General features: G+C 42.7%; 1 protein-coding gene across 10 annotated transcripts in view; it reads left to right on the forward strand.

Annotated features, from left to right (window-relative positions):
• The first annotated feature begins 263 nt into the window (after positions 1–263).
• SEC31B (SEC31 homolog B, COPII coat complex component) overlaps positions 264–24,572 on the forward strand; it is a 34,739-nt gene continuing 10,430 nt past the window's right edge. For 2 of the 10 annotated variants that reach the window (XM_026068710.1, XM_026068707.1), the window contains exons 1-20: positions 264–2,077; positions 3,755–3,863; positions 4,178–4,266; positions 5,875–5,998; positions 6,817–7,012; positions 7,798–7,893; positions 9,031–9,171; positions 10,139–10,281; positions 10,539–10,638; positions 12,646–12,807; positions 14,738–14,890; positions 15,583–15,813; positions 17,338–17,412; positions 18,393–18,476; positions 19,427–19,535; positions 19,945–20,123; positions 20,778–20,904; positions 22,030–22,175; positions 23,505–23,678; positions 24,296–24,484. In XM_026068710.1, the coding sequence (XP_025924495.1) occupies positions 4,188–4,266; positions 5,875–5,998; positions 6,817–7,012; positions 7,798–7,893; positions 9,031–9,171; positions 10,139–10,281; positions 10,539–10,638; positions 12,646–12,807; positions 14,738–14,890; positions 15,583–15,813; positions 17,338–17,412; positions 18,393–18,476; positions 19,427–19,535; positions 19,945–20,123; positions 20,778–20,904; positions 22,030–22,175; positions 23,505–23,678; positions 24,296–24,484 (2,508 nt within the window). In that variant the 5' untranslated portion in view covers positions 264–2,077; positions 3,755–3,863; positions 4,178–4,187. Of the gene's footprint in view, positions 2,078–3,754; positions 3,864–4,177; positions 4,267–5,874; positions 5,999–6,816; positions 7,013–7,766; positions 7,894–9,030; positions 9,172–10,138; positions 10,282–10,538; positions 10,639–12,645; positions 12,808–14,737; positions 14,891–15,582; positions 15,814–17,337; positions 17,413–18,392; positions 18,477–19,426; positions 19,536–19,944; positions 20,124–20,777; positions 20,905–22,029; positions 22,176–23,504; positions 23,679–24,295; positions 24,485–24,572 lie in introns of those variants that run through there. The other 8 variants (XM_026068705.1, XM_026068711.1, XM_026068701.1 and 5 more) reach the window with 6 other exon arrangements.

Below are 24,572 nucleotides of genomic sequence, written 5' to 3' on the forward strand. Positions count from 1 at the left end.
GGGGCAGCCCGAGTAGGCGCGCGGGCCGGCAGCGCCGTGGCGCGGGGCGATCGCGCCTCCGTGTGCTCGCGGCGAAAGAAGCCTCTTCATGTGTCGCAGTAGCTGTCATGCGGGAGCGCGTTGAGCCCTACCCCGCCCTGCGCAGCCCCGCCTTGCAAACGCCAGTGATTAGCTGAGATTAGCCTCTCTCTGCCTGCTGTAATCTGGGTTTATAACACGCACGTAGGAAAAAAGGCTGACGAGGGTGTTGCAGGACTGAGAAGGGGGAGTGTCAGATCAGTGCAAAGGGGAGGGGTAGTGTGAAGGCTTTAAATTGATGCTGGGATATGGAGGCTGTAGGACAGTTTGTTTCTTAGCCACTGTGTCATGGCTAAGAGGCATCTTTTAATTCTTAGGGTTGCCATTTGTCTCTTGGATGACCTCGGACAAGTCATTTCTGTCCTGCTGCCCAGGGTTCCCCCTCAGCAAAGGGAGATCAGGCTACCAGCTTCCTTTGAGTGCTGTGTTGGAAGTCCAGCATCGGCAGGAATTACTCAAAGAGGAACGCTTGGGTGCCCAATGGCAACGGGAAGATTGGGGAAGTCAGTAGGAAGGGATTTCAGATTGACAGTATTTGGGTGGTGAAAGAGAGAGAAAACTTTACTGGAGTGATGCCAGGGATGATTATCATGGCAGTGCTCAGGTTCAATTAGCTAATACAACATCGACTGCTGTCTTTGACAATGTACTCTGAGCAACAAGTATTTCAGGTTAGCATAGGTGAGGAATTTCTGCTTCTGTCAGCATTGTCTGCATGATCCACCATGATTTGAGAGTATGTGTGTTTAGTTTTGATTACTTAGCTGCGTGCTCTCCATTCCTCAGTTGCGGGGAGTGCTCTGACCTGCTGGGTTTCGCTTTGCAGACAGTGTTAACTTCTAAGGACACTGTGCAGGAAACCATAGTTAGGGGAGGCTTTCGGGGAATTGCTCCTTCTGTTCCATGGCTTCTATTGGGGCTGAGGCTTGTTAATACCTTAGGTCTCTAATCAGATGTCTATCTGCAGAAGGAGGAGGAAGATTATCATGATTAATTAATTAGAGGTCCTGAGAAAAGCATTAGCTTCCTCAGAAGTCTTAGATGCTATTTTGGGAGATAACAGCAGGTGGCAATCTCGCCTTAAAAATTTTCTTATGGAACAGTGCAGTGCTTGTGAATTTTTGTCAGGCAGCCACAAGAGGTTGCTAAAGAAGGGCTTTTTCTGCTTTAAGGGTCATGAGTCTGGTTCTGGATATAGAGGTATACAGTGTATGGAAGAATCACCTCTCTCTGAAGAGTAAGACTCAAATCGGCCTCTTTTTCCTTCCAAGCTTAGAGCCCACTAATTTGGGGAGGAGGTGCCGCAATGGAGCTGAAGTGATAGAAGATGCTTAGGAGAGGGTGTGATTCTGTGACCTTATGGCTTCTTATGCATCTTCTGTGGGTCTTCTCAAGTCTGGCACTACTGCTGCTTTGCCTTCAGGGCCAGGGACATCTGTACCTTTTCAATACTTATGATCCAGTACTTCTGCAATTGTTCCGTTAGTACGGAACTAACCTGAAAGGTGCCTTGTTTGCTTTTCTGTGACTGGCTAGGGTGCCTTGTGCAAGGCACTTTACCTTCCATTCTGTGCTGACTTAATTTTGTGAAATAGGAACACCAGTGTTGACTTTCTGTGCAAAATGAATGTTTTGTGATCTATTGAAGAGTTGGATGACTGATCATTACTGTTTTCACATTTTTGTGGCTTGACTTTGTATTTGCCTGTTAAATGCAAATTGTGCTAGCCATACCCACAAGCACTCTGGCATTGAGGGAAAGACGTGGCAGTTGGTACCATTGACCTAGCTATTTCCTGATGGTTGCATCGAAGACATTGCTTCTTTGCCAGTTAGCTTAGGTGAGGGGAGTGGTCTCTTGGCTATTGCCTCGTAGTTGTGATGGGTTAGCAGGGGAGTTGCCCTCTCAAAAGCCAAGAAACAGTGATGCGTGCATGTACAGCGAGCTCCTGTGACTGATGGATTGTAACTGGAGGAGGAAGAGGCAGGAAAGGGACTGGTAAGTAAAATACCAGCTGTCCTGCTCCCCAGCATCAGTGGAGTCAGGTAGTGCTTTGTGTAATAGACAACAGGTTCCTCCAGCCCCTTCTGGGCACAGTTTTGTTCCCCGCTGCTGACAACAGAAGCAGATCGGAAAGGGGTTCCTGTGCTTTTGTGGGAGGCAGATGAACAGGGGCTGCAAGCTTTTGGCAAAGAGAATCTGATAGAGCTCTAGAGAGTACCAGGTAAAGTGTGTGCTGGAAGATAGGAAAATAAGGTCTGTTTAGAGGTCTGTTACAGTGATGCTGAGGAGCTGACCTTTCCACTCACTTCCTAGCATGTGTGAGGAAAGAGTAGTACTTGTGTTATTGTACATGTGTTCTGTTCCGATTCCTCTGGGCCTCGGCTAAGTTGGGATAAAGCTAATATGAGAATAGAAATAGGTACTTTGAGCTTTGAGAGAGTCTGCTGCAGACTAATGCTAACAAGCATTAAAGAAATTCTAATCAAACAGTGTGTCCTGTAATGAAAGAATAGTGCATGGAGGGGAGAGAGGATGTCCTTATCTTCTGACTGATGTTGGAGAAGAAACTCTAAAAAGGGTATTAGTTATTAGCCAGTAGGTCCAAGTGCAAGAAGCGATGCCAACCAGATTCCCCTTTTTGTGGACTTCAGATGGTTGGAGGCCAAAACTTCATATAAGCCACAAGATGACTGAAGCCTCCTTTGAAGTCTGTTTTTCATATGGTTTGCCCAGACAATGGGCTGGCCACAGTAAGCTATGTTTATGAACTTGGCTAGGAATAAATATGTATATTCTGGTCTGGGTAAGGCCAAGCTGTCAAAAACTGACACTTATAGCCCTGCATCTGAACAGAAAGTCCATGTGATGCAAACTGTGATTTTTGCTGTTAGCCTGGCTAAGGCAAACAGCGTTGAGTAACCAAGGGAGTTTAATSACAGCAAGCTGTCAAGATACAGAGTGTTTTGGTGTGCTGCCAGTTTTACTTTATTCAGCATGATATCAGCTGAAGGCACGGTTCGCAGCTCTGTTTAGCTAGAGGTGAAAGATTGCTCTGCAGCCAGACTTGAAAGGTTTAGGAACTGCTCATGAGCATGACCCTGCTAGCCTGTGAATGGTGCATCTGTTTGAATATCATTGTTATTACATATTATTTATGTTACTGACATGCCTAGAAGGCCTGGCCATAGCCTGGGACCCAAAGGTGTTGGATGCTTTATCCTCAGCAAGAATGGGATCTTACATAAAATAACGATTTGAGTGTGTTTTTATATTCAGTGTTGCAGTCGTGGCTGCCTACTGTTGAAGTTTGACTTAAAATTATCCTGCTACATTACTGACTAACTATTCCCTCTCCAGTGACATGGGGAAACTTTGTTGCCATTTTATAGGTGCCAGTTGATCTATGCAGAGCTAATAAAAAGAATTGTTGTCAGAGCTGCGATTGAAATGCAACAGTTTCTTTTGAATCACTCACCTTCTCCTACCATTTACAAACTGAAGAAGAAAGTCAAATGATTTTTTTTCTTTGGGCTTTTTGAGAAAGGAGTGAGAACAAAGTACAGTAAATGAACTGGCACTTCATAGTATTGCACTTTGTTTTCTGTTGCCACGTCACTTTGCTACTTGGAATTTAGCCTGTCCTGAATTTCTTTCTGCTTCTTTTTTGTCTAGGTATACAGTGACATCAGCTTGTTCAGAGAGAGCAACTAGAGCTTTGCAAAGATGTTTGTTTAAATGAATTTCTGCAGCTGATTTAAACCAGCCTGGACTGAAGACTTGAGTATGTTGTTTAATTTAGATCCCCTTCCTTTTACTGAAACTCTCCTGTAATTGGGGTATAGGAAGAAGAGAGCTATGTATGAAAGAAAATCTGGGATCAAACAGCTGGGATTATTTTTTAATGAATTCTAAAATACCCTAATTTATCCCAGTAAAACTGTGTTCACTAGCTCAAGAAGCAGCAAATAATTCTTCTCTATTGAGAACCATTTGTTTTCACAGTGCAGTCCTAAGGGGGATGTTTTGTTACTGGGGTGGTTATTTTCATGTTAACTTTGTCAGGCTGTTCTAACCACTGTGTAAAATTTCTTCTAGAGCCTAGAAAATGAAGCTAAAGGAAATTGAGCGAACAGCTGTTCAGGCATGGAGTCCAGCAAACAACCACCCTGTTTACCTAGCAACAGGTAAAGTTCTTCTTAATTCAAGAAAATTAAAGTATAGTCACAGAGAGAGTTTATGTAGAGTTGTATCAGCCTTATCTTTTAACAATTTCCACTTCAATAAATGCTGGAAAAATTAGAAGCAACATACTGAAAATATTATAGCCTTTTTTTTTTTTTTTTTTAAGTGACTTGTGGGGGATTATTTTTATGCCAGTCTTTGACTCCTTAAAGGACAGTGATATTTCAAAGGGTGAATACATGACTTTTCAGATCTAGCTTCTAATTAAGTCTGTTTGCTTCAAGTGTCTGAACTCTAACACCTGCTTGCTATAAAAAATAAATCAAATTAAGGTTACTTATTTGGTATGTCTGTGGAGCAAAGTTCATTCTAATCACATCCATTTAAGCTCACTTTCACTTTGCTGGATTTCAGACACTATCACATGGCTTGACAGTCCAAGATTAGAAATCTCTTTTTCCTAAAATTGCCTGTTTCTGATTACATTCAGTTTTTAATACTTCTGCAAACCCTCAAATTTGCATTTTGTTGACATTATTCATTATTCAGTATTAGTATAAACCTTTTATTTCCTGAAGCTCAAAGTCAGCATATTCACTGAATTGGCAGTAGGTGAGTTTAGTGTCTGTGTGGAACCGGTGGCCTGAGTTGTCTACCCAACATGAGAATGAGCCAGCTCTGTTTCCTGTCTGGGTTGCGCAGCACTGCCATATTGTTTTTGCTTTTTTATAGGGCTGACAGTCAGGAGAATGTGACTAAAGTTCAGCTGTTGCCTTAAAAGCAACATTACTACTTTTGGGGTAGATGGTCTATTTTGTATTTCTCTAATAAGGCCAGAGTTTTGGTTAGACCAAAGGCCTTGGCTTCAGTCTGCTTTAGATCAGAAGCTGCATAGTTTCATAATTTGTACTGCTTTTTTATGGTCTCTTGGGCACTTCCCCTCCCATAGGCAGTTACGAAGCATCCCTGTGGTAACTGGGTGACTATTTGCTTGGCAATGTCCCATTAGGCAATCTTAAATTTATTTTTAGCTTTTATTCTGTAAACTAGGGAGAAGTAAGGAAGCCATCACTGTGTGACTGCTACCTCTCTGTGCGTCATCAATGAACGTTTAGGTGGCTAAGTTTGAAGAACTTTTGCTGTAGACTAGGTTTAGACGGTCTAATCAAGACTTTCTGATCATGGTTGGGGACCAGCATACAGGAATATTTGGGATCATAATTATACCTGGGTTTCATGATGCAACTACATTTGTAATTTCATAAGGACCTATTGTCAGAGGCTGTGGCTATTGGGAAGAGGATATGTGAATTGTATCTCCCCAAAGAGAAAAAGGTATTTTTGCATCAGTGACCTGGATGCTCAGAATTTCTTGAAGTTCTGATTTCTTTCAAAGTCTTTGTCTTGTCTTAACTTTTGGCCCCTCTATCTGAGTTATTCAGACACGTCCTCTCCTTGAGCAGGCACAGCACCAAGGATATGTTGACTATCAGTCAAGAATTGGTTCATTGGTGAAAGATCGGTTGCAGTGCTACAGCCTTGCTCTTTTTGTGTCTTCTGTTTATGAGAAAAGTGCCCACTTGTAAGTGTCCCCCTTGTACTTCTGCTAGGAACATCTGCCCAGCAACTGGATGCATCCTTCAGTACAAATGCCACCTTGGAAATATTTGAGATTGACTTCAGGGATCCCTCCCTGGACATGAAGCAGAAAGGAACCCTTCCTGCCTCGAACAGGTACTAGAGGCTCATACTGACATATCTGTCAGTGGAACTGAAAAGGGCTTTTCTAGTACAAGAAAGGAGAGAGGGTGAAATTATATTTTATGGGTATAAAGTGATCTTTGGGAATCAGCTTACCTTCTGTCTTTAAGGACCTGAGCATTCTTGGCTTGAGACAAATCATGCTGGGTATTTAATGTGTTTGCAAATGTGCAGCAGTTGAATCAGTAGAGAAGGCTAAGAGGACTTGTATGGTAGTCAGTCTGGAGAGTCATTCTGTATCCTGTGAATTAGCTGGGGCTTTTGGTTTGAAACAAAACAAAAAAACCAGCAGTAGAGTGAAACCTACCCTCCAGCTTTTTAAGAGGAGGTGATTTATTGACGCTTGACAGTGACATTTGCACCCAGTGCAAAATACAGTTACCCTTGATTTGTAACTAGCAGCTTTTACAGTGAATAAACTTATTTTTCAGATCTGAAGGCTGGAAAGGAAAGAGTATAGTCCTCTAATCTAACTCCCATATAGTGTAGCTTAGAGGATTTCACCCACAAAATTCCACATGAAGTCCTAAACTCCTTAAAAATAAATAAATTAATTAAAAGAAAAAAAGATCTTCTATTGTAGCTTCCTTTTCCAAAGACACTGGAAGGAAGCTCATTTCTTTTTGAGTGCAGGAGCCACAGTCTTCTTCAAAAGGAGATAGTTATTTAAGGTACAGACTGATATGTGTGTTTGATAGGTTGGAATATGGATGTGATTCTTGGTAGTGCAGGGTGTCTTGGCTTCCACTGAATATTGTGGCTTATGCCAGCTTCATTTTCTCCTTCTTCAGGTTTCATAAGCTGATCTGGGGTAACTTTGGAAATGAGTCCCCTGAGTCCTCTGGAGTGATCATTGGTGGAGGCGATAATGGAGTACTGACAATATATAGTGCACACCGGATCTTGGCTTCAAAGAGCGAGCCTGTAATTGGGCAGACAGAGAAGCATTCAGGCCCTGTTCGAGCTCTTGATTTCAATCCTTTCCAGGTATGCAGCCTTAAGATACTTGCAACTAAATGAAGGTTAGCCACCATGAGTTTTTYCCATGTTTATGCAGATTTATAAACTGAAGGAATGGATTAAACCCGGAAGAGGCATGGTAGTTGTGATACAGGACTAGTTTGGAACTCAGATTGAGTTCTGTTCATGGCTTTTTCACTGAATTCCCCAGTGACCTTGATTAAGTTGTTAACCCCTCTGTAAAAAATGTCTTGTAATGTTGTTGCATGTTACACTATTACCCATTTGAAATCACAAATTCTTTTGTTATTTGTTCAGTTGGTGTCTAATTTAGTGGGGCTCTGATCACACTTCAAGAGACTGCAATATAAGTGATTAGTCAACAGAGCCCAAGTTCTTGTAGGTAGCACAAAGACAAACTGAGAGTTGGTTGCAACCCATTGTGGGAAGCCTTCATCTTCCCAGAAGGAATGTCCTTGGTGTCAGGATGTAGTGCAAAAGCTCAGCTGACCAGAGAGAGTGGTTTCCCCTCCTGTGGCAGAGTTTCATGATGAATCACACTAGCCACCTGCATATGTAGCTTGTCAGGCAAAATAAAACAGGTCTTGATCATGGGGCAGCTGAAGGCAGGGAGACCAGAAATGGGCTTGATTTATAATCTGGTGAGCATCTTTCTGCTTGCCAATGGCTGTGAAATGCAGCTTTCGCCTGACTTTGGGAGCCTTGGGTCTTTTTGCTTATGCTTATTTTTAAGAAGTCCATCCTCTTTCCCTGTGAGCAGGAAACTCAGCTGAGCTTTACTTTCCCCGCAGAGTAACCTCTTGGCCTCTGGAGCCAATGATTCTGAAATTTTCATCTGGGACTTGAATAACTTCAGTGTGCCTATGACACCAGGAGCTAAGTCACAGGTAAAGGAGTTTTCCTCTGGGCAAGACCCCTGCAGTTTTGTATCTCAGTAAGCAAGGTGAAATGATATGAGGGTGTGGAGTGATCCTGCTGTATTCACTCTCTGAAGGGGGAATCGTCTTGCCCCCCTCAGGAGGAAGATGAATCAGAACTGACTAATCAGCCTCATTCTGGGGAGGTGGAAAGAGTGGTGTAAAGGGAAGGGAGGTAGGCTGTCAAGCTCTGGAAGGGTGCACATTGCATGGATGGGTAAGCGCTTTGTGGATTTGAATCAAGTTACTGACTGGTTTGTCTTGTGATTCAGCTGGGGCATGTGTGACGGATTAAGAAGGCTTATTGGACCTTCTCTGAGGTATGAATCTGCTTCAGCTGAAGCTTTTCATATCTCATGATAGTAATATCCCCAGCACAGCCAGCGAGCCATTTAATGCATCTTGGCTATTATTTCCAGATAATGTTTCCTGAGCTTGGAGGGGAAGCTTCTGATCTTCTGATCCTGATTCTGTTATTCAGGGCAATCAGCTCCTGAAAGTGGAAATATCGTAGTAAGCTTGCTTAAAAGCAGGCCAAGTTTTCCTGCAGTAAGCCTCCCATTTGTCTCCTTGCCCATCTCCTTCATTGCTGTAGATACAGTAACAGGAATTAGCCTTGAGTGCTTCATTGTCCATCTCACTGCACTCTTGAAATGTTGCACAAGGTCATCTTTCTATTTAAGTTCTCTTCCAGGAGTCAGGATAGAAATATCTATGTTCTCTCTGGTCTGCAGCCTGATCTTGGTATATTGCAGGCTGTTCTATGTGCATCTGTTGCTTTACTGTGGAATTAATAGTGTATGACACATTTGGCTAATGCAGACTCACATGTAGAATCTAATACCTGTGCCCAAGATGCAAAGGAGCTTTTCCAGGTGGCATTCCCCTATAGAATTAGACTGTCCACTGCACTTTCTGTATAAAGGATTTCCCCTGCTCCCTAGTGTTTCCTGTCAGTGCTGCTGACATTTCCAGTTGGTTCATCAGAGATTGAAGAGAGGAATCTATAGATCGTCAAATCTCTTAGTCCAGCTGGTGACAGAATCCTGCAATTGATGTTCCCTCAGTATGGGGATAATGAATCTGTGGCCTTTCCTATCTTGGCAGCCTCATGAAGACATCAGTGTGGTGTCCTGGAATCGGCAGGTGCAGCATATCCTGTCCTCCGCTCACCCCAGTGGCAAGGCTGTGGTTTGGGACCTCAGGAAGAATGAGCCTATCATCAAAGTCAGTGACCACAGCAACAGAGTGAGTGGAGGAAAGACTGCGATTTTGACGGGCCTGCAACATGCCACCTCAGTGATTGCAAAGCAGAGGCTCTAGGGATGAAGTGTTTTTATTGTGGGAGCTGTTGGGGTTGGTCCTCTTGGAACTGGAAGGCTTTTATAAGAAGGCTATGGGGGGGGTGGGGGAGAGTTGATCTGTCCAGAGTATCCTTGAGTTTTAGCAATTCTGTGCTGCTGCAGCAGTGTTTGGAGTCCCTGTTTGCAATGGAAGGAGAGAAGTCAAGGAGGAAGTAGACCAYAGAAACAAGATATTAGCTTGCCCTTTGGAGTTCTTGTCCTGGGTAAGAGCATGAGGCGACCAAGTGTGTGCATAATTGACACTGTTGCCATGCTGTAGCTGTCAGTCCACACCAGCATTTGGCTCATTTTAAAGCATGGAAGGCTGGAAATAAATGCAGCAAATTGTTATTTCGGGAGATATTACAAGTTGTTGGACCTTGAGAAAGATCCAAGTGGTTGATACAAATCATCCTTTGAAGAAGGAAGACCTAAGGTTTTGTGTGTCTGTGCCTACAGGCAGATGTTCATATGACCTTGCAGCAGGAGAGTTGTAGTTCATAAAGGGGTGTGTAAGGAAATCTTTCTATATCCAAGGCAGGTGGGAAGGCTCCGACCAGTGCACGAATAGACTACAAGTCCTCCTCCTGATAGAAGAATGAAAAATAAAAAAAAAAAAAAAAAAAAATTGCAATCACAGCTCTCTTCCTAGATAAACCTAGAACTAGTCCTTCAATTTCTATAGGGTTAGTGAGTTTTTCTGCTGTGTAGAGAAGGTAGAAATACTTGCTTCCCACAGCAAGACATTGCTGGACTTGCTTTATGTCAAACGTTCTAGGAGAGTTAGGTGCAGAATGACATGGCTCTGGGCCATTTGCTCTGTTGCCAGCTTGCATTGCTGAATTTTCAGCCCATGCTATTTTTGTCCCTAGATGCATTGCTCAGGAATGGCCTGGCACCCAGAAGTTGCAACCCAGCTAGTCCTTTCCTCTGAGGATGACCGCTTGCCAGTGATCCAAATATGGGACTTGCGTTTTGCTACCTCTCCTTTGAGCCAGCTGGAAGGGCACACAAGGTAAGGGCCTGCTTGTCATGTTGCCTTTTCAAGGATCTCCATCTTTAAAAGGAAGGCAGCTGGGAGACTGAGCTTTGGCAAGCTATTATGTTTTTACAGGCTGCTTTGTTTCACCAATTGGTCTGGTTCAGGCAGAGATGAGAACCAGCATTTTTGAGCTTAAGTGCGAACGTGATGTATTCTGCTTTCTTGTTGACAGGACAAGAAAGTGGGTTAGGTATGAAATATGACTGTATTTTCTTTCTGCTCTATTTTAGGGGAGTTCTGTCTGTCTCTTGGTGCCAGGCTGACCCTGAACTGCTGTTGAGTAGTGCCAAAGACAACCGGATCTTGTGCTGGAACCCAAGTATGGGGGAGGTACATAACCACAGCTAGAAGTACATGTTGTCTGCTTTATGCGTAGCTGTGTACCATGCTATGCATGTGTCCCTTCTCTGTATTCCTGTGGAGTACCAATGTCATTTCCTACAATCTGTCTTCTGCGCTCTTCCTGTCTGGAGAGAATGAGGTTGTTGTCCATGTCCAAACTGAAAACAACAGAGACTCTCAGATATTTCCTCCTTCTGTATATAGAGGTCATAGAAGGAAGAAAGCTTTAACTAAAACTTAGTTTCAGCTAATTTTGATTACTCTTATTTTGTTCACATATGTAGTGGTTCCTGTGTCCATTTGTTTCTTCTTCCTCCTCCTAGGGTATTCAAAAACTGGGGGGAAACCTCAAGGAGAATAAGGAGCATTTGTTAGGGTCATTGAGAGTGGAATAATGTAACTAAAGATGTGTACAAACTTTCTCCATAGAACAGTGGTTTCACGTGTGTGTGTTTATCTAGTGAAATATTTAGGCATCACAACAGTTTTAAACATTAAAATAAGGCTGTGCAAAAATTTCTCTCACACCTACTCATTCAATGCTAAGTTTCTGGATAAAACTGAATTTTGAACTTCGAACAAAATTCACTCAGTTGATCTTGATGATAGCATGGGAAAAGTACTCTAACAATATTAACAAAGTCCAGCTGAGAGCCCCAGGCCAAATGCATCTCATGGGACAATTTCACTGAACTGACCACCTTTGACTTGGAGGCATAGAAAAAAGTTAAGCCATTTTTGTAAAAGGCATGAAATGCTGCTCTTGTGTTTTCGTGGGATTTGATGTTCACTCTGTACAGATGTCTGGTGGCTAGAAGAGAATCTGACTCTGAAACTTTCCTGGTGTCTATTAGTTACTAAAGCCTTTTCACTGTGTTTTAGGAGAAGAACTTAAAAGCCAATTTTAGTAGAGGTGATTTGTCTTTATATGCATGCTGCTGTGGATTTGCAGGGTCCAAAGTGAAGTTAGACATTTGTGCAGAGATTATTGTTATGGGTCTGCTCTTGACTTAGTGCCAATCTTTAGCAGTGATTAGAAAATTTTCAGGTGATAAAAAAAGTGGGAGGGTTCTGAACAGTAAGGACAGGGAAATTATACAGAATGGCTGATCTCCTGGTAAGCTGTTTTTTAATGTTTGTTTTGTTTTTGTTGTGTTGTTTTTTGTGTGTGTTTTTTGTTTTTGTTGGGTTTTTTTTAGCAATCTATATTTTAATATAAGCCAATGCGAGATTATATACTTGGGAGCAGAGAACACAAATCATGTTCCTAGGCACAGAAACATGAAAAGAAAGTTAGGATTCTGTGTCTTGGAAAACTATTTACCTGTGAGGCACAGAGGAAATCTCCGTTTTACAAACTGTAGGTTTAAAGTTAAGGTTATATTAGTGAGCTGCCTAACATCATGCAGGAAGTCTGTGACTGGCCCTTGAATTGAACTTTGGATTTTTTTGAAGGCTGGACTAGAAACCTGTTGGCTAAAATATCCTTTTGTAGTTCATTTGTAGCTTTTACAGTCCTCTTTTGCTGTTCTACTTTTTTTTTTTTTTCTGTGGCCTTTCATTATTCCCACCAAGTTTGTTATTCCAGACAATCCTTTCGGTTTACATGTTCTTACTCCTGACATCTTTTTGCCTATTGGCTTATGTTTTTCTGGCCATCATTTTTTGATGCGTCTCCCTGGGTTAACAGCAGGTGCCACAATTACAGCACTCTGATACAGTAATACTTGGAATACAGAGCAAAACTGACTCGTTGCTTGTTATTTTATTCTACGATCAGAATATTGTTTAGCAGCTTTTCATGGCTTTCTACTGTATGGGCTCAGTGCATTGCAACTCTAATGTTGCAAATATATCCTTCAAGAAGCAAAAATAAGAGACTCATATATGSAGAGGTATAAATAAAGTATGACCCACTTGCTGTAGACAAATAATTTGGGGAGAACAGGGGACTATTCTTGTCATGTGCTTTTGCCTTCTCTCTTTCTGCGATAGGTGGTTTATGAGTTGCCCATTCGGAGTCAGTGGTGCTTTGACGTCCAGTGGTGCCCTAGGAACCCCACAGTCTTCTCTGCTGCCACATTTGATGGGTGGATCAACATTTATTCTGTTATGGGCGGGAGTTTAGAAGCTCAACAGAAGACTCAGGCTGACAAGGTAAAGTCCTGTGGACATGCTAGGGCTTGAGGCATTGGCAGCTTTTATCTGTCTTCTGAGAGTGTGAGAAGCACACCCATGAAACAGTGTGGTTTTAAGTAATGCAGTCATCTCATCCACAAGGATGTACTGCTGTATGGTGTGTGTGAGAACCAGAAACTACCTGGGTGAGGACTTAATATCCATACAAGTCCAGAAAGGTTGTAGGCCTATATTGCCTCTTGATAAAGAGGTTTCTCAGTATCTCTTGTAAAATTCATTAAAGTACATAAAACCAAAATCAAGTGGAGTTTTGATGATACATATATTCTATGATTACTRCTACTAGACTAAAACTAAAGCAGCACAGCTATTAGAGCAACAAGCTTTTCTTGCCATTAAATTGAAATTAAATAAATCAATATTAAGTAATACAACGAATTTTCCTTTATTAGCTCAGAAGAGTAAAAAGTAGCATATAAACCACAGTTAGTAATTTACCCCAAGTCAGTTGACTTTAACTTGGAGCGGGTTAATATTTTGAAACTGAAACCCATTATTTAGCTGATAAATACATGGCCAAACTCTGATCAAATTAAAATTTGTCTAAAATTTCAGTTTTAATCTGGTGTCTAGCCTTTTAATTCCTTCCCTCTCTCCCAGCCAAAAAATGTATTACAATACAGGTTTTAAGAGGATATATATAAGCATGTTTGTGTTATTTATATAGTAATTTACAGCTGACTGAGTTCAGTTTCATAGGATTTGCAAGAGACAGAAAATATTTTATGAAGCAACAGCTATAGGAGATTAAGGATTTATATAACCCATGGAGAATTTTCTTCATGTGCATGTGACACCACACTTCCACATTTCAAAATTGGAGAGTAGTAGGGTAGAACAACTCCTAGATAAATAGAATAAAAAATAAGTACAAAAGTGGAAGATGATGACAGTAGTTACAGAGACAAGGGAGTTCATGACCTCTTAAGCTCTCTGTTCTCTGGATTTCATGGTATCAGGACAGAAAGTCTTTGTCAAAGATCTTCATTCTGATGTTCCTGGTACTTCCGTAGTGTGTATTTATTTTTTAAGGTTTAGGGGGAGTGATCTGTTAAGTACAAGCTGTTCCCCCAGGAGATGATCTGTTTCAGAATTAGTTTCCACTCAAGTGACTCAGTGACTTGAAGGACAAAGCATCTAGGCCTTGCCTGTGATTCTTTGTTTGGCAACCTTACCTTGCTCAAACTTACGTTGCTTCCTTTCAGGTATGCCAGTCAGCCATTCTTTGGACCTATGCCCTATGATCCAGTCAAGCTTGAATAGGGTTCTCCTTCACAAACATCAAGTCTATGCCAACAATGTTAAAAATAGTGAACGCTTGCAAGCAGCATTGTGTATATATAGTCACTGACTTCCTAAATGTCAGAAATCAAGATCAGGGGCCACTTCTGACACACTCTTGTCTAGGCAAGAAAGTCTGAAGAGATTTATTTCACCAACCTCATCTGAAGCCCTATAAAAACTTGAGACAGTCCTTAAAACTAATGCATTCAAAAGACCCCAGCATTCTTTTATGAGCAAAACAAGAAATAAGCTGGGYAACTTTTGACCATATGCAATTGCTGCCTTGCATAAAACAAGTAATTTTGTAACTCCTGTGTTTATGAGCTGGTGCTAGGCCAAGCAGTGTGTGTTAGGCAGTTTTCATCTTGCTAAGGAAAACTTTAAAATCTCTCAAGGTGAACCTTGCTTAAGAAATAATTTCCAGAACTGTTTGGAAATACTGTTTCTCTCACATAGGGGTTTGGTGGCACTCCAGGAAGAGAAGTAATAGCCTCTTTCTTCATCAGCCAGGAGGGTAACTAATTACTAAGCAATAGTTGAATGTACTTATACCCTACAGAGAGGAACGGAATTATATCTCATGCCCTTCTCCATTTGATCCTAGATCTCCTCCTCCTTCAACAACCTCGATCCCTTTGGCACAGGACAGACCCTTCCTCCTCTGCAGGTGCCGGAGCAAGTAGCTCAGACCACCTTGATTCCGCCATTAAAAAAGCCACCCAAGTGGATTCGCAGGCCTGTGGGGGTTTCATTTGCAGTAAGTAAATGGAGCATCCTTAGCTGAAAATGCAATAGATTCTTCTTGTTGTGTTGCAATCTATTTCTTTTGTTAGAGAAACCTTTTTGATGCCTGTGTAAGGTGCAGCGTGATGTCCCATGCAAGGAAGCTCTCTTGCTCTATGTTCAGATACATTTTGAACAAAGAAGAGTCCTATAACAGAGCATAGGAGTTTATAAGTAGGAGTTAATGGAGCTAAGGAAAGCTCATAAATCCTTTCCTTGTAGGCTGTGACACATGCATTCCCATTCTCCTTCTCTGTCTTTCTCCTTTCTATCCACATATGTAATTTTCAACCCCTTTCCTCTGTCTGTCTAGTGCCTGCCATTCACATTATGGTTTTTAATCAGTGCAACCTGCCTGTCAGTTTCAGAAAAGAACAGTTCCAAACAGTATTTCTTCCTCTGTGCCTCTCTGGCATTTGCAATTGGCTATGCCTGACAGCACATACACAAGTGTCATGGTTGTCGGTGAGGACTACTAGCCCTTCAGCTGAAGGGCTTGTGAAGTGAACTCCTTCAGGGTCGCTAACATCCATACACATGCAACTCTTTGTGTTCTTTGTGATCGTGGCTGGAACTTGAGTCAACTTTGCCAAATGAAAAGCTGAGTGAGTTGTTTTTACCTTCACTTTCAAGAATGCTTACTGTGTCTCCCTTTGTCCTTCTCAGTTTGGGGGAAAATTGATCACCTTTGGTCTTATCAAAGTTCCTGGACAGCAAGTGCAGCAGACTTGCCCACGCCAGGTGTTCATCAGTCAAGTCACTACCGAAACAGAGTTCCTGGTCCGATCCAGAGAACTGCAGATGGCCCTGCAGTCAGGGAACCTCCTCGAGTACTGCAAGGGCAAGATCCGGACAGCCAAGCTGCAGTTCRATGAGAACCTCTGGAACTTCCTGAAGGTAGTATGTCTGTGGAGAAACACAGATGTCAGTTCTTTTGCATTCCTGGGGTGGAATGTGCCCATTATGCTCCTCTGTAGCTATATGTATTTGTGTTCTTCAAGGTTTTAAACTGAACTAGATAGACTAATTAATTATTTATCTAAAGAAAAGCTTTGGCAGTTGAGGTCTTGGAGGTTGCCTTATTTTTTCAGTTGGAACGGTCTTTTTGGTGGACTATTTTGGGCTTCCTGTCAATATGCTAAACAGAATTTTCTCATCTCAACCTACAGCCAAACTGTATTTGCTACCTGTGGAGCTCTACCCTATTATTTCTCAAGGCAAAATCCAAATGGGCAGCGAGACTACTTCATAATGAGGGAGAGAGCTGTGACAGCATGAGAACTGTCTTACAGCTCTACATAGGTTGATGGTTCTGTTGACAGTTTGGTATTTATGAGAGTTCAGTAGTGAGAAGTGACCACCCTTCTGAAGAGGCAGGGCTAGTGGAGTCTTAGCCTTGACAGCATTGCACAGACACTCATGGACTCGTGTTTGTGCGGGGTGGGGGTGGGGAAATTTGGGATCTTTTGCGTAGGGTGATGCTTGCATGTGAAATTGAGTCTCTTGAACAGGGTGTCCAGGTGATTTCCGGGTGGTGACAGAAGTCTCCATTATAAGGGTCATTGCAACAGTGTGTTCAGCTGCATCAGATGAGACACCTCAAACTGTTTGTTCTAATGAATTTGGGTGGTCCTGTGGTCCTGGAAGAGCAGTCAGGATATGCAGGATCCATTGCTATTGATTGTCTTGAACTACAAACCAAGCATCTTAACTGTGTACAAAAGACTGCCCTGCATGATCATTTCTGTACCTGCAGGAACAGTTTCTACTGACTATTTACTGTACAAGTTTCTCTTCTATATACAATTTGGTCAATTCTACAGTAGGAACTGCCTGGGAGAGCTGCTGAGACAGACAGATTCTCCTCCCAGGATGTTAATCACACATTGAAGCATACAAATAGTGCCTATCCATTTAGCAGTGTACAACCTGTGGGGATCCCTGGAAATGTCTGAAATTCCCACCTGGAGAGTTTCTGTAACAATTAGTTAAATACTTTGTTGTGAAGCTCCAGCTAGGAGTTCAGGCAACCACCCTGTCTCAGGTTGGTCCGTTGTCTTAAATCAGTGCATTGTTTTTATGCGGAGATTAGCTGGGGAGCTCCGGGACTGTCCAGAGAAATAATGACCAAGAGTGCTGGATTTGCACACAGGCATAGCTCTGATACCCAGCTACACCACAATTATAACTATGTGACAAACTCGAATTTCACCTTTATATCACAATTATAACTTAAATTCCATAGGTTTTGGAATTTAAGTCAGCACAGTACACAGTAGTCACCATGTGGATTTGTCATAGCTGGGTCCGTTATCTGAACACTAAACTTTGCTGCTGCAGAAGTAGCCAACAGTTGGCAGCATGTAGATGTTTAGGATTTTACAAATTTTCTTGTCTTTTTCAATTTCCTTTGGGACCCAGGTGAATCTGGAGCAGGAGTCCAGGACTAAACTCCTCAAGTTGCTGGGCTACAGTAAAGAWGATCTGCAAAAAAAGGTAAGGGATCTGTACAATAGAGAGAAACCTATACAGGGCTAAGGCCACTGAAGTGGAGTTGCAGGTTCCCTACTGGAGATGACTGAGTGATTTCGCATCACATGAGAGATGCTAAACTATTTGAAATTTCAGGTGAGGGGTACCTTGTCCCCCAAACTGAAAGCTAGTGCAATGGTCAGGGAACATAAGCAAAGATCGTTCTGTAGTTTCTTTTGGGACTACAGATGGGGTGCTGGATCAGTCTGGATTCATTCCTCTCCCCTCATGACCTGGGGCTCTACAAACACCTCTTGGCCTTGCATCCTACTCTGAAATTGTCTTTCTAGATCTTAAATGGTAAAGCTGACCTAGACGTGATGGGTTTGATCATGAAACCTCTACTGAGATCTGAGGCCTTCTCCCCAGACCTGAAATATTAACTGCTTATCCCAGAGATCTGCTTTGAGAGGGTGATGTAGGAAGAGAAAGTCTGAAAAGACTGTTCAGATCCTTTCTTCTGATTGTTCTGGGTCCAGATCTCCTGAATTCCTATTAAAAAGCAAATGTTGGCACCCATAAGAATATAACCATAGCTGTGCAGGATCAGACCAAAGGGGCCTTGAGCCCAATATCTTGTCTCTAGTTGTTGATGTTCAGAGAAATGTATAACAACATAGCAGTCGTGAGAGCATTCTTCTAGCTTCCAGCTGTCTGCGCCTCAGGGAATTCCTCAGTGAGGAAGAAAGTGATAGATGAAGGCAGTCTGGCATAGCACTGATGGAGCTGCAGGGGAAGAGACTCTTGCAGCAGCATGGTCTATGTCCTTATGAAAGGGACAAATAACCTCTGCTAGATAATGAGACAGGAATAGGGAGACATGGAACTTTTCAAACAGGTGAAAGAGCAGGGGAATTGTCTGTGACTTGCTGGACAGTTGGCTACTTTGCTGTCCATGTGTTTAACTTTAGCAGAGGCTTCACCCTGTGAATGTTCCTTTGTAGATCTCCTCCTGTTTGAGTAATGGGATCCCAGATAAACAGCCCCTTCCTGAGGCAGATGAGAGGAACACTGTGCAGCCAGGTCAGGTATGTCCTGCATGTATTGCCAGTCTGGGAAAACAGTGGAGGGCAGAATGAATGGGAAGGTTTAATTCCAACCACAGGTTGTTGGGCTCAATGCAGGAATCGCAGAGGGCAGTTCACAGGCCTGTCAGACCCTCACAGGGTCGGACTAAATGATCATAGCGGTCCCTTCTGGCTTTAAAACAAATCAGCGAATGATGAAGACAGACTCCTGGCTGTTAACACTGCAAGAAGGCTTGCTTCACCAGTGCTGATTTCTCCAGTGATAGAATTAGCCTCACCCCAACTTAACTTCATCCTACAGTTCTGGATTTCCTCTGTAAAGCTTCTGCTGTGGTATTTCTGTTGCCTTTCTTTCCTTTTCACCTTTGAAATGTTATTTTCACATGATTTTGGGATATCCATCTTCAGGTGTCTTCTGGGGCCTGGTTCAACATCCACCATAAATTTTGCTCCTCTAAGGTATCTAAAGCTGCTCCACTCAAATTAGCAATCTCTTTCACAAACTTTAAACACTTGCTGAGATATTCTAGGGGTAGCAGTTTTGTCTTGTGTTTTTATAGAGCACCCAGCATGGCTGTGATCCTAGCTGTTAATTACAGATATCATTTGTTGGGCTTGTTCCTATTCCATCCAAAATTGTTTAGCTTACTCAAGGGCTGGCAGTTGAATGGATGAATGCTGGCTAGCAATACTGTTGTCATTGCATGTTTTATACCAGCAACCTTCTAAGGTGTGTCGATAGCAGCACTGTTCTTATTGCTGCCTCACTGAAGCTGTACAGGTTGATAGAACAGTGGCAGGAGGCATGAATGGTTTCCAAGCTGAAATCTGATTTATATGAGCGTTCTCGACCAAGTGGGGAGCATCCCATCCCACTCTCTAATCCCCTAAACTGTTTTGGGCAGGGACCCATGTGTTCAATGAATTAACTTCTTGCGCTCTTTGCACAGCTTTTGATAAATTCCAGTGATGATGTAGCTGCTGTTTCCTCCTCTTCAGCCTTTTTTGACAACCTCATCCCACAGGATATGAGCACTTTGGAGATTCCTGTCACAGCAGGTGTGTTACATGAGATGTGCTTCTGCCCTCTTTTAAGGAAAGGGGAGGAGGGAAAACCTGAAAATGGTGGAGACCAGGAAAAACCTGGTCCACTTAAGCATGAGACAAATACTTCTAAAACTCGTGACCCATCCCAGTGTCTTGCAACATCCATCAGCATTTTGCAGAGGAATACTCCTCACAGATAAGAGACCCATGAAGAGTATGGGAGAACCTCCTAGGTGATGGAAGACTTACTTTCAAGTCAGTGATTTCTCTGGAGATACAAAACCTGTTTTGTATTTCCGAATCTTCCTTTAGCTGGACTTTTGTAGCTTATTGTTTTTTACTGCCTGCTCTTTAAAATGAGCATAATTAATGTATCTGGATGGTGCCCCTGTGGCTTAGATCTGCTTTCTCACCTCTACAGATACTGATGGACTCATCAGCCAGGCCCTTTTGCTGGGGAATTTTGAGGGTGCAGTGGAGCTGTGTATGCGGGCAGAACGCTTTGCTGATGCCATCATCTTAGCTATTGCTGGTGGGGAGAACCTCCTAAGGGAGACCCAGAAGCGCTATTTTGCCAAGCGGAAAACAAAAATTTCTCTGGTAAGTGATGGTCTGGTGTACCCGCTGAGCAGTGGAAAGTGTGTGATATCTTGGCAGATGTTTGCATGAATATATGGAAATGCTTTGAGGGGGAAGCGAAATGTCGCCAGAGTCTGTGTATCTCTTTTTGGCTAGACATTTTTTCTTTTTGCTTGATACTTTTATGACAATTTCATGCTACCCACTTAGAATTTCATGTTCTCTGTTCCTTTCTTTTCATCTAATGGTTTCTGCCTCAGCTCCCTATGCCCTAACCTGTGGAAAATATTACTGCTTTAGGGCTCTCAGCTAGAAAGGTCCTAGCTTACTAATTGCCAACTGGAGAGTGTAACAGGAGTCAGTCTGTCCTAATCCAATATTCCTCATCATCGATACTAGCTGCTGTGAAACAGAATGTGTGTTAGATAGATCTTTGGTCTGGCCTAATGTGGCTGTTTTCATATTTTCTCATGTGCTTTGGTGGGCTTTTCTTTTCTTTTTTTTTCTTTCTTTTTTTTTTTTAACACCTTCTTTCAAGGCATCAGGTTCCCAACTGTTGATGTTGGGATGCTGGGATTGGTGGACCTTAACTAGCTATCAGTATGGATGCCCTTGCTCAAACAGTCAGCATATCTTAGTCTTCTGTGACTGACAGGCCGCCTTCTTCTCTTACAGCTTCTTTCCTCCATTGTGCAACAGAACTGGCAAGATATTGTTCGCACATGTGATTTACAGAGCTGGAAGGAGGCACTAGCCATCTTGTTAACGTACTCAAAGCATGAGGAATATACCCAACTCTGTGGTATGCAGTTTACTCTGTTTTGATATGGTTTCTTTTAGGGATGGGCGCCTCTGAACTRCTTACAGAAAGAAGCATATCAAGTTGAAGAAAGGCAGCAGTTCTTACACATAACAGAACTTGCAGCTAGCTGGAATTTGAAATTGTGTGGTTTGTTGAGTTAGGGGAATGAGTTATGCACGTTGTAGCTGAGAGTAATGATGTAAAATGAGACATGCTGATATTTCCTGCCACCTCCACCAATAACTTGGAAAGACCAGGGTGGGTACCAGGCTGAGGCACTAAGAGAGGGTGATATTTATTGTTTTATTTGGGGAGGGAGGGATTTCCTTGACAGAAAAAGGTCAAGTCCTCTCCACGTGGAAGGGGTTTTCTCCACAGATTCCTCTCCCTTTTAAGCTCATAAACTGAGGTTGATGACTGTTTGATGGCTTCAGTAGTTTACTCGGTCCTGTTAATAGTCAAATATGCTCAGCAACTGATAGCTCTGAGAGTCCGAGTTAAGGGGCAATCCAGTGACTGAATCTCAAGAAGTTACTCAGATTGCTTATCTGGTAAGTAGCTCGTGGCTGACAAAAGCATTTCTCCAAAATCACTCAGCCATTCTAGCACTTGGTACAAGAAAAACAAGGGTACATGAAATGCAAGAAAACATGTCATCTTGCATGGAACAAATTGTAAGGGTGGAAAGTGGCTGTGGTGGTGGTGATGATAAGAAAGCTCCAACTCATCTCTATCTCCTTGTTTTTGCTAGACATTGATAACTACCAGGTTACCTGCTGTCTGTGGTACTGTACACTACTATTGCATGGAGATGCCCACACCTCTTTGGAAAAAGAGGGTTGGATTTTGTTCACTAAACTCTTCTGTCCTTTTTAAGGATTTTCCTTTATTTTATATATCTGGACAGACATATAAAAATGAGGATTTTTTTTCCAACCGAATTGGCTTTGTGATTCCTTAATGATGTCCATTTCTCTGTGTTATCCCAGAATTAGGTGCTGTTCTTAAGTTGTGAACACCTTTTAATGCCAAACCCCAGAGTAAGATTGCTGAAAGAACCTTGGGGTTAAAGAGATCTTCAAAAAGAGACAGAGTTAAATGTCAGCTGTGCTTCTTCCTCTGTAGACATGCTGGGTGCCCGCTTAGAGTCGGAGGGAGATGCAGCCCTGTCCAATGATGCCTGCCTCTGCTATATCTCATCAGGCAATGTGGAGAGGTTGGTGGAATGCTGGGTAAAAAACCATGAGACTTCATCACCCCTTGCCCTGCAGGTACAGGTGCTATAATGTTGGTTTGACATCTCTCTAGGCCAGTCTGGTAGCGTCAATCTGTTTGCATTATCCCATCAAACAATATATTTGGCTTCCAGCAGACAGTGCTGTCACCAAAGTATCTCCTAGCCTGGATTATGGGATTACATCTAAAGGAGACTTGCACTCTTAAATGATAAGGGGTTTGTTTAGAGGGTACTGATTACACTTCGCATAAATCCAGCCACAGACAGGAGCTCTGGGCTGCCTGCCTGTCTTTATACTTACTATTGTCATCTCTGAGCTTCCATTTTAGTTAGGGAACTTTAGACTGTATCTGTTATCTGGCTGGTAGTTGCCTGGGAGCACATTTCCTGATGTGCTAATCATGTCTAACTGTAATACTCCTGTTAGCTGGCTCTATCTTCATCCAGAACAGCCTCTGGCAAAGTAACGTCTAGACTGTGTTCTTCCCACTGCAAGCAGAATGATCATGTATGGAAAGTCAGAGCAGAGCTTGAGGATAAAATCAGGGCTTCTAAGTCCTTCTAAGTCAGTGTTGTTGTCTACCTGTTTTACTTAAACCAGTCCTGGCTAAGTCACTAACCCCTGTTGAGTCCATCAGTCACTATAATGAATGAGACAAGTCTTCCAYTCAGATACCTGCAGATAATGCTCTCTGCTACAGAAGTCCCTTGCCCTGCTGACCCACTAGTGAACGGCAGCAGCAAAAAGGCATCTTCAGTATTCCTGGTTATGTTTGAAACTGGCCTTGTCCCTATCCGTTATCAGCCAGTGATGCTTATATCATTCCACAGTTACAAACATTACTTTGATTTCTAGAAGCTGAAGGAGTACTGAATAATTAAAGACCTTCTGGTGGTTCTATCAGCAGTAGCAGTTTTTCCTAGTTAATTTCTCCTGGTACAGCTTTAATGCTTTCTCTTCCAAACTGAGATCTTGTAACTCCTAGAATTACACGAGTAAACTTCCTACTTTAAAAAAAAAAAAAAAAAAAGTTGATTGGAATGTCCTTGTAGTTTCTGATTTTCTTTTTTTTCTTTTCTCCTCTTTCCATAAAAGTAGCTATGTCAGGGTTTGCTTCTTGGTTCCTGTTTTCCTCCACTAAGTGCTCCTGCTCCTCTGTTTCCAGCTCTGTGTGGAAATGGTCTTCAGTGCTAGTATGTGGTGCCAAGTGGATTAACTTCTAATCACATTGGCCCCCATGTCAGCTGAAAGTGGAGAAAGCCATCTGGCATTGTCTCAGCATGAGATAGACCAATAAAGCAAATCAGATTCTGAGGGATCTGTTTCTTCCCTGAGATTTTATTTCCCCTCCTGCCTATTCAGGATCTGATAGAGAAGGTGATGGTGCTGAGCAGGTCCATTGAGATGCTCCAAGGCACAGGAGGGCCAGTGCCAGGCCCTGTCTTGGCAGAACGAATCACCCAGTATGCCAGCCTCCTGGCATCACAAGGATGCTTGGCAGCTGCAATGAATTATCTACCCAGCAACTCTAAAGAGGTGAGTGAGAAACAGGTTGTTGTGGGACAGAGTAGTATATATGGAGGGATACTTTCTGCAAAAGACTTGTAAGCTTGGGTTTCAACTCACATCAGGACTTGAGGTTTCACCTTAGTTATGGTAACTTGAGAGTAGAGTTTTTAGTTTTTCTAAGATGCGGCATTTGTCTTAATTTGCTTTTTTTCATAATACTTTTGATTTGGGGAAAAGGAGAGGAACTATAGTGCTGTAAAATGGTTCCTGGAGAGCAATGCTGGGAAGCAGCTTCCCAGGGAAGATGCACCTAATCCTGAAACCAGCTGTTGGAAGAAGAGGAAGGGAATGGGGAGGTCACCATTCAGAGCAAATCTGCTCAGTGCACAAATGGGGGTGGGGAAATACCCTAAATACTGGGGGAAGGATCAGTGAAAGCTGGTTGAGACTTCATCTGCCAGGGGAGGTGATAGGTGGTCTCCCAGATCCTGTGGCTTGCAGTTTTTTCCTGGTGGCTATTGGAGAAATGGTTAATTCTGCAGGTTGATGCTCAGTGCTTTTGGTCAGAGTCTGCTTTGAATGCCTCCACAGCATCCTCAATCTGAGGCTCTCCAGGCACTTCCCTAAAGTGTAGTTTGTTTCAGCTCCTGATCCAACAGCTCCATGACCGGCTCTTCCATGCTCAGGGAGAGAATGTGGCTGATCAGCAGCCACCACCTTTCCCCTACACTCGTGTCCATGTAGGTGTTGTTAAACACGCATCTCCAGCAGCCAAGAGCAGCTCCACCCCTGAAGGAGCAGCCCACAAACCAAGTCCCAGACATCCAGAGAAGGTAGGTCTTAAACTCAGGTATTCATGGCCTGAGAGAGAAAAGCTACTGGACTGAGGGGGTGGTATGTGAAATTTTTTGAGACGGTGCA

Source organism: Apteryx rowi, unplaced genomic scaffold (genome assembly GCF_003343035.1).
Source record: "Apteryx rowi isolate R43461 unplaced genomic scaffold, aptRow1 scaffold_279, whole genome shotgun sequence".
Taxonomy (NCBI): domain Eukaryota; kingdom Metazoa; phylum Chordata; class Aves; order Apterygiformes; family Apterygidae; genus Apteryx; species Apteryx rowi.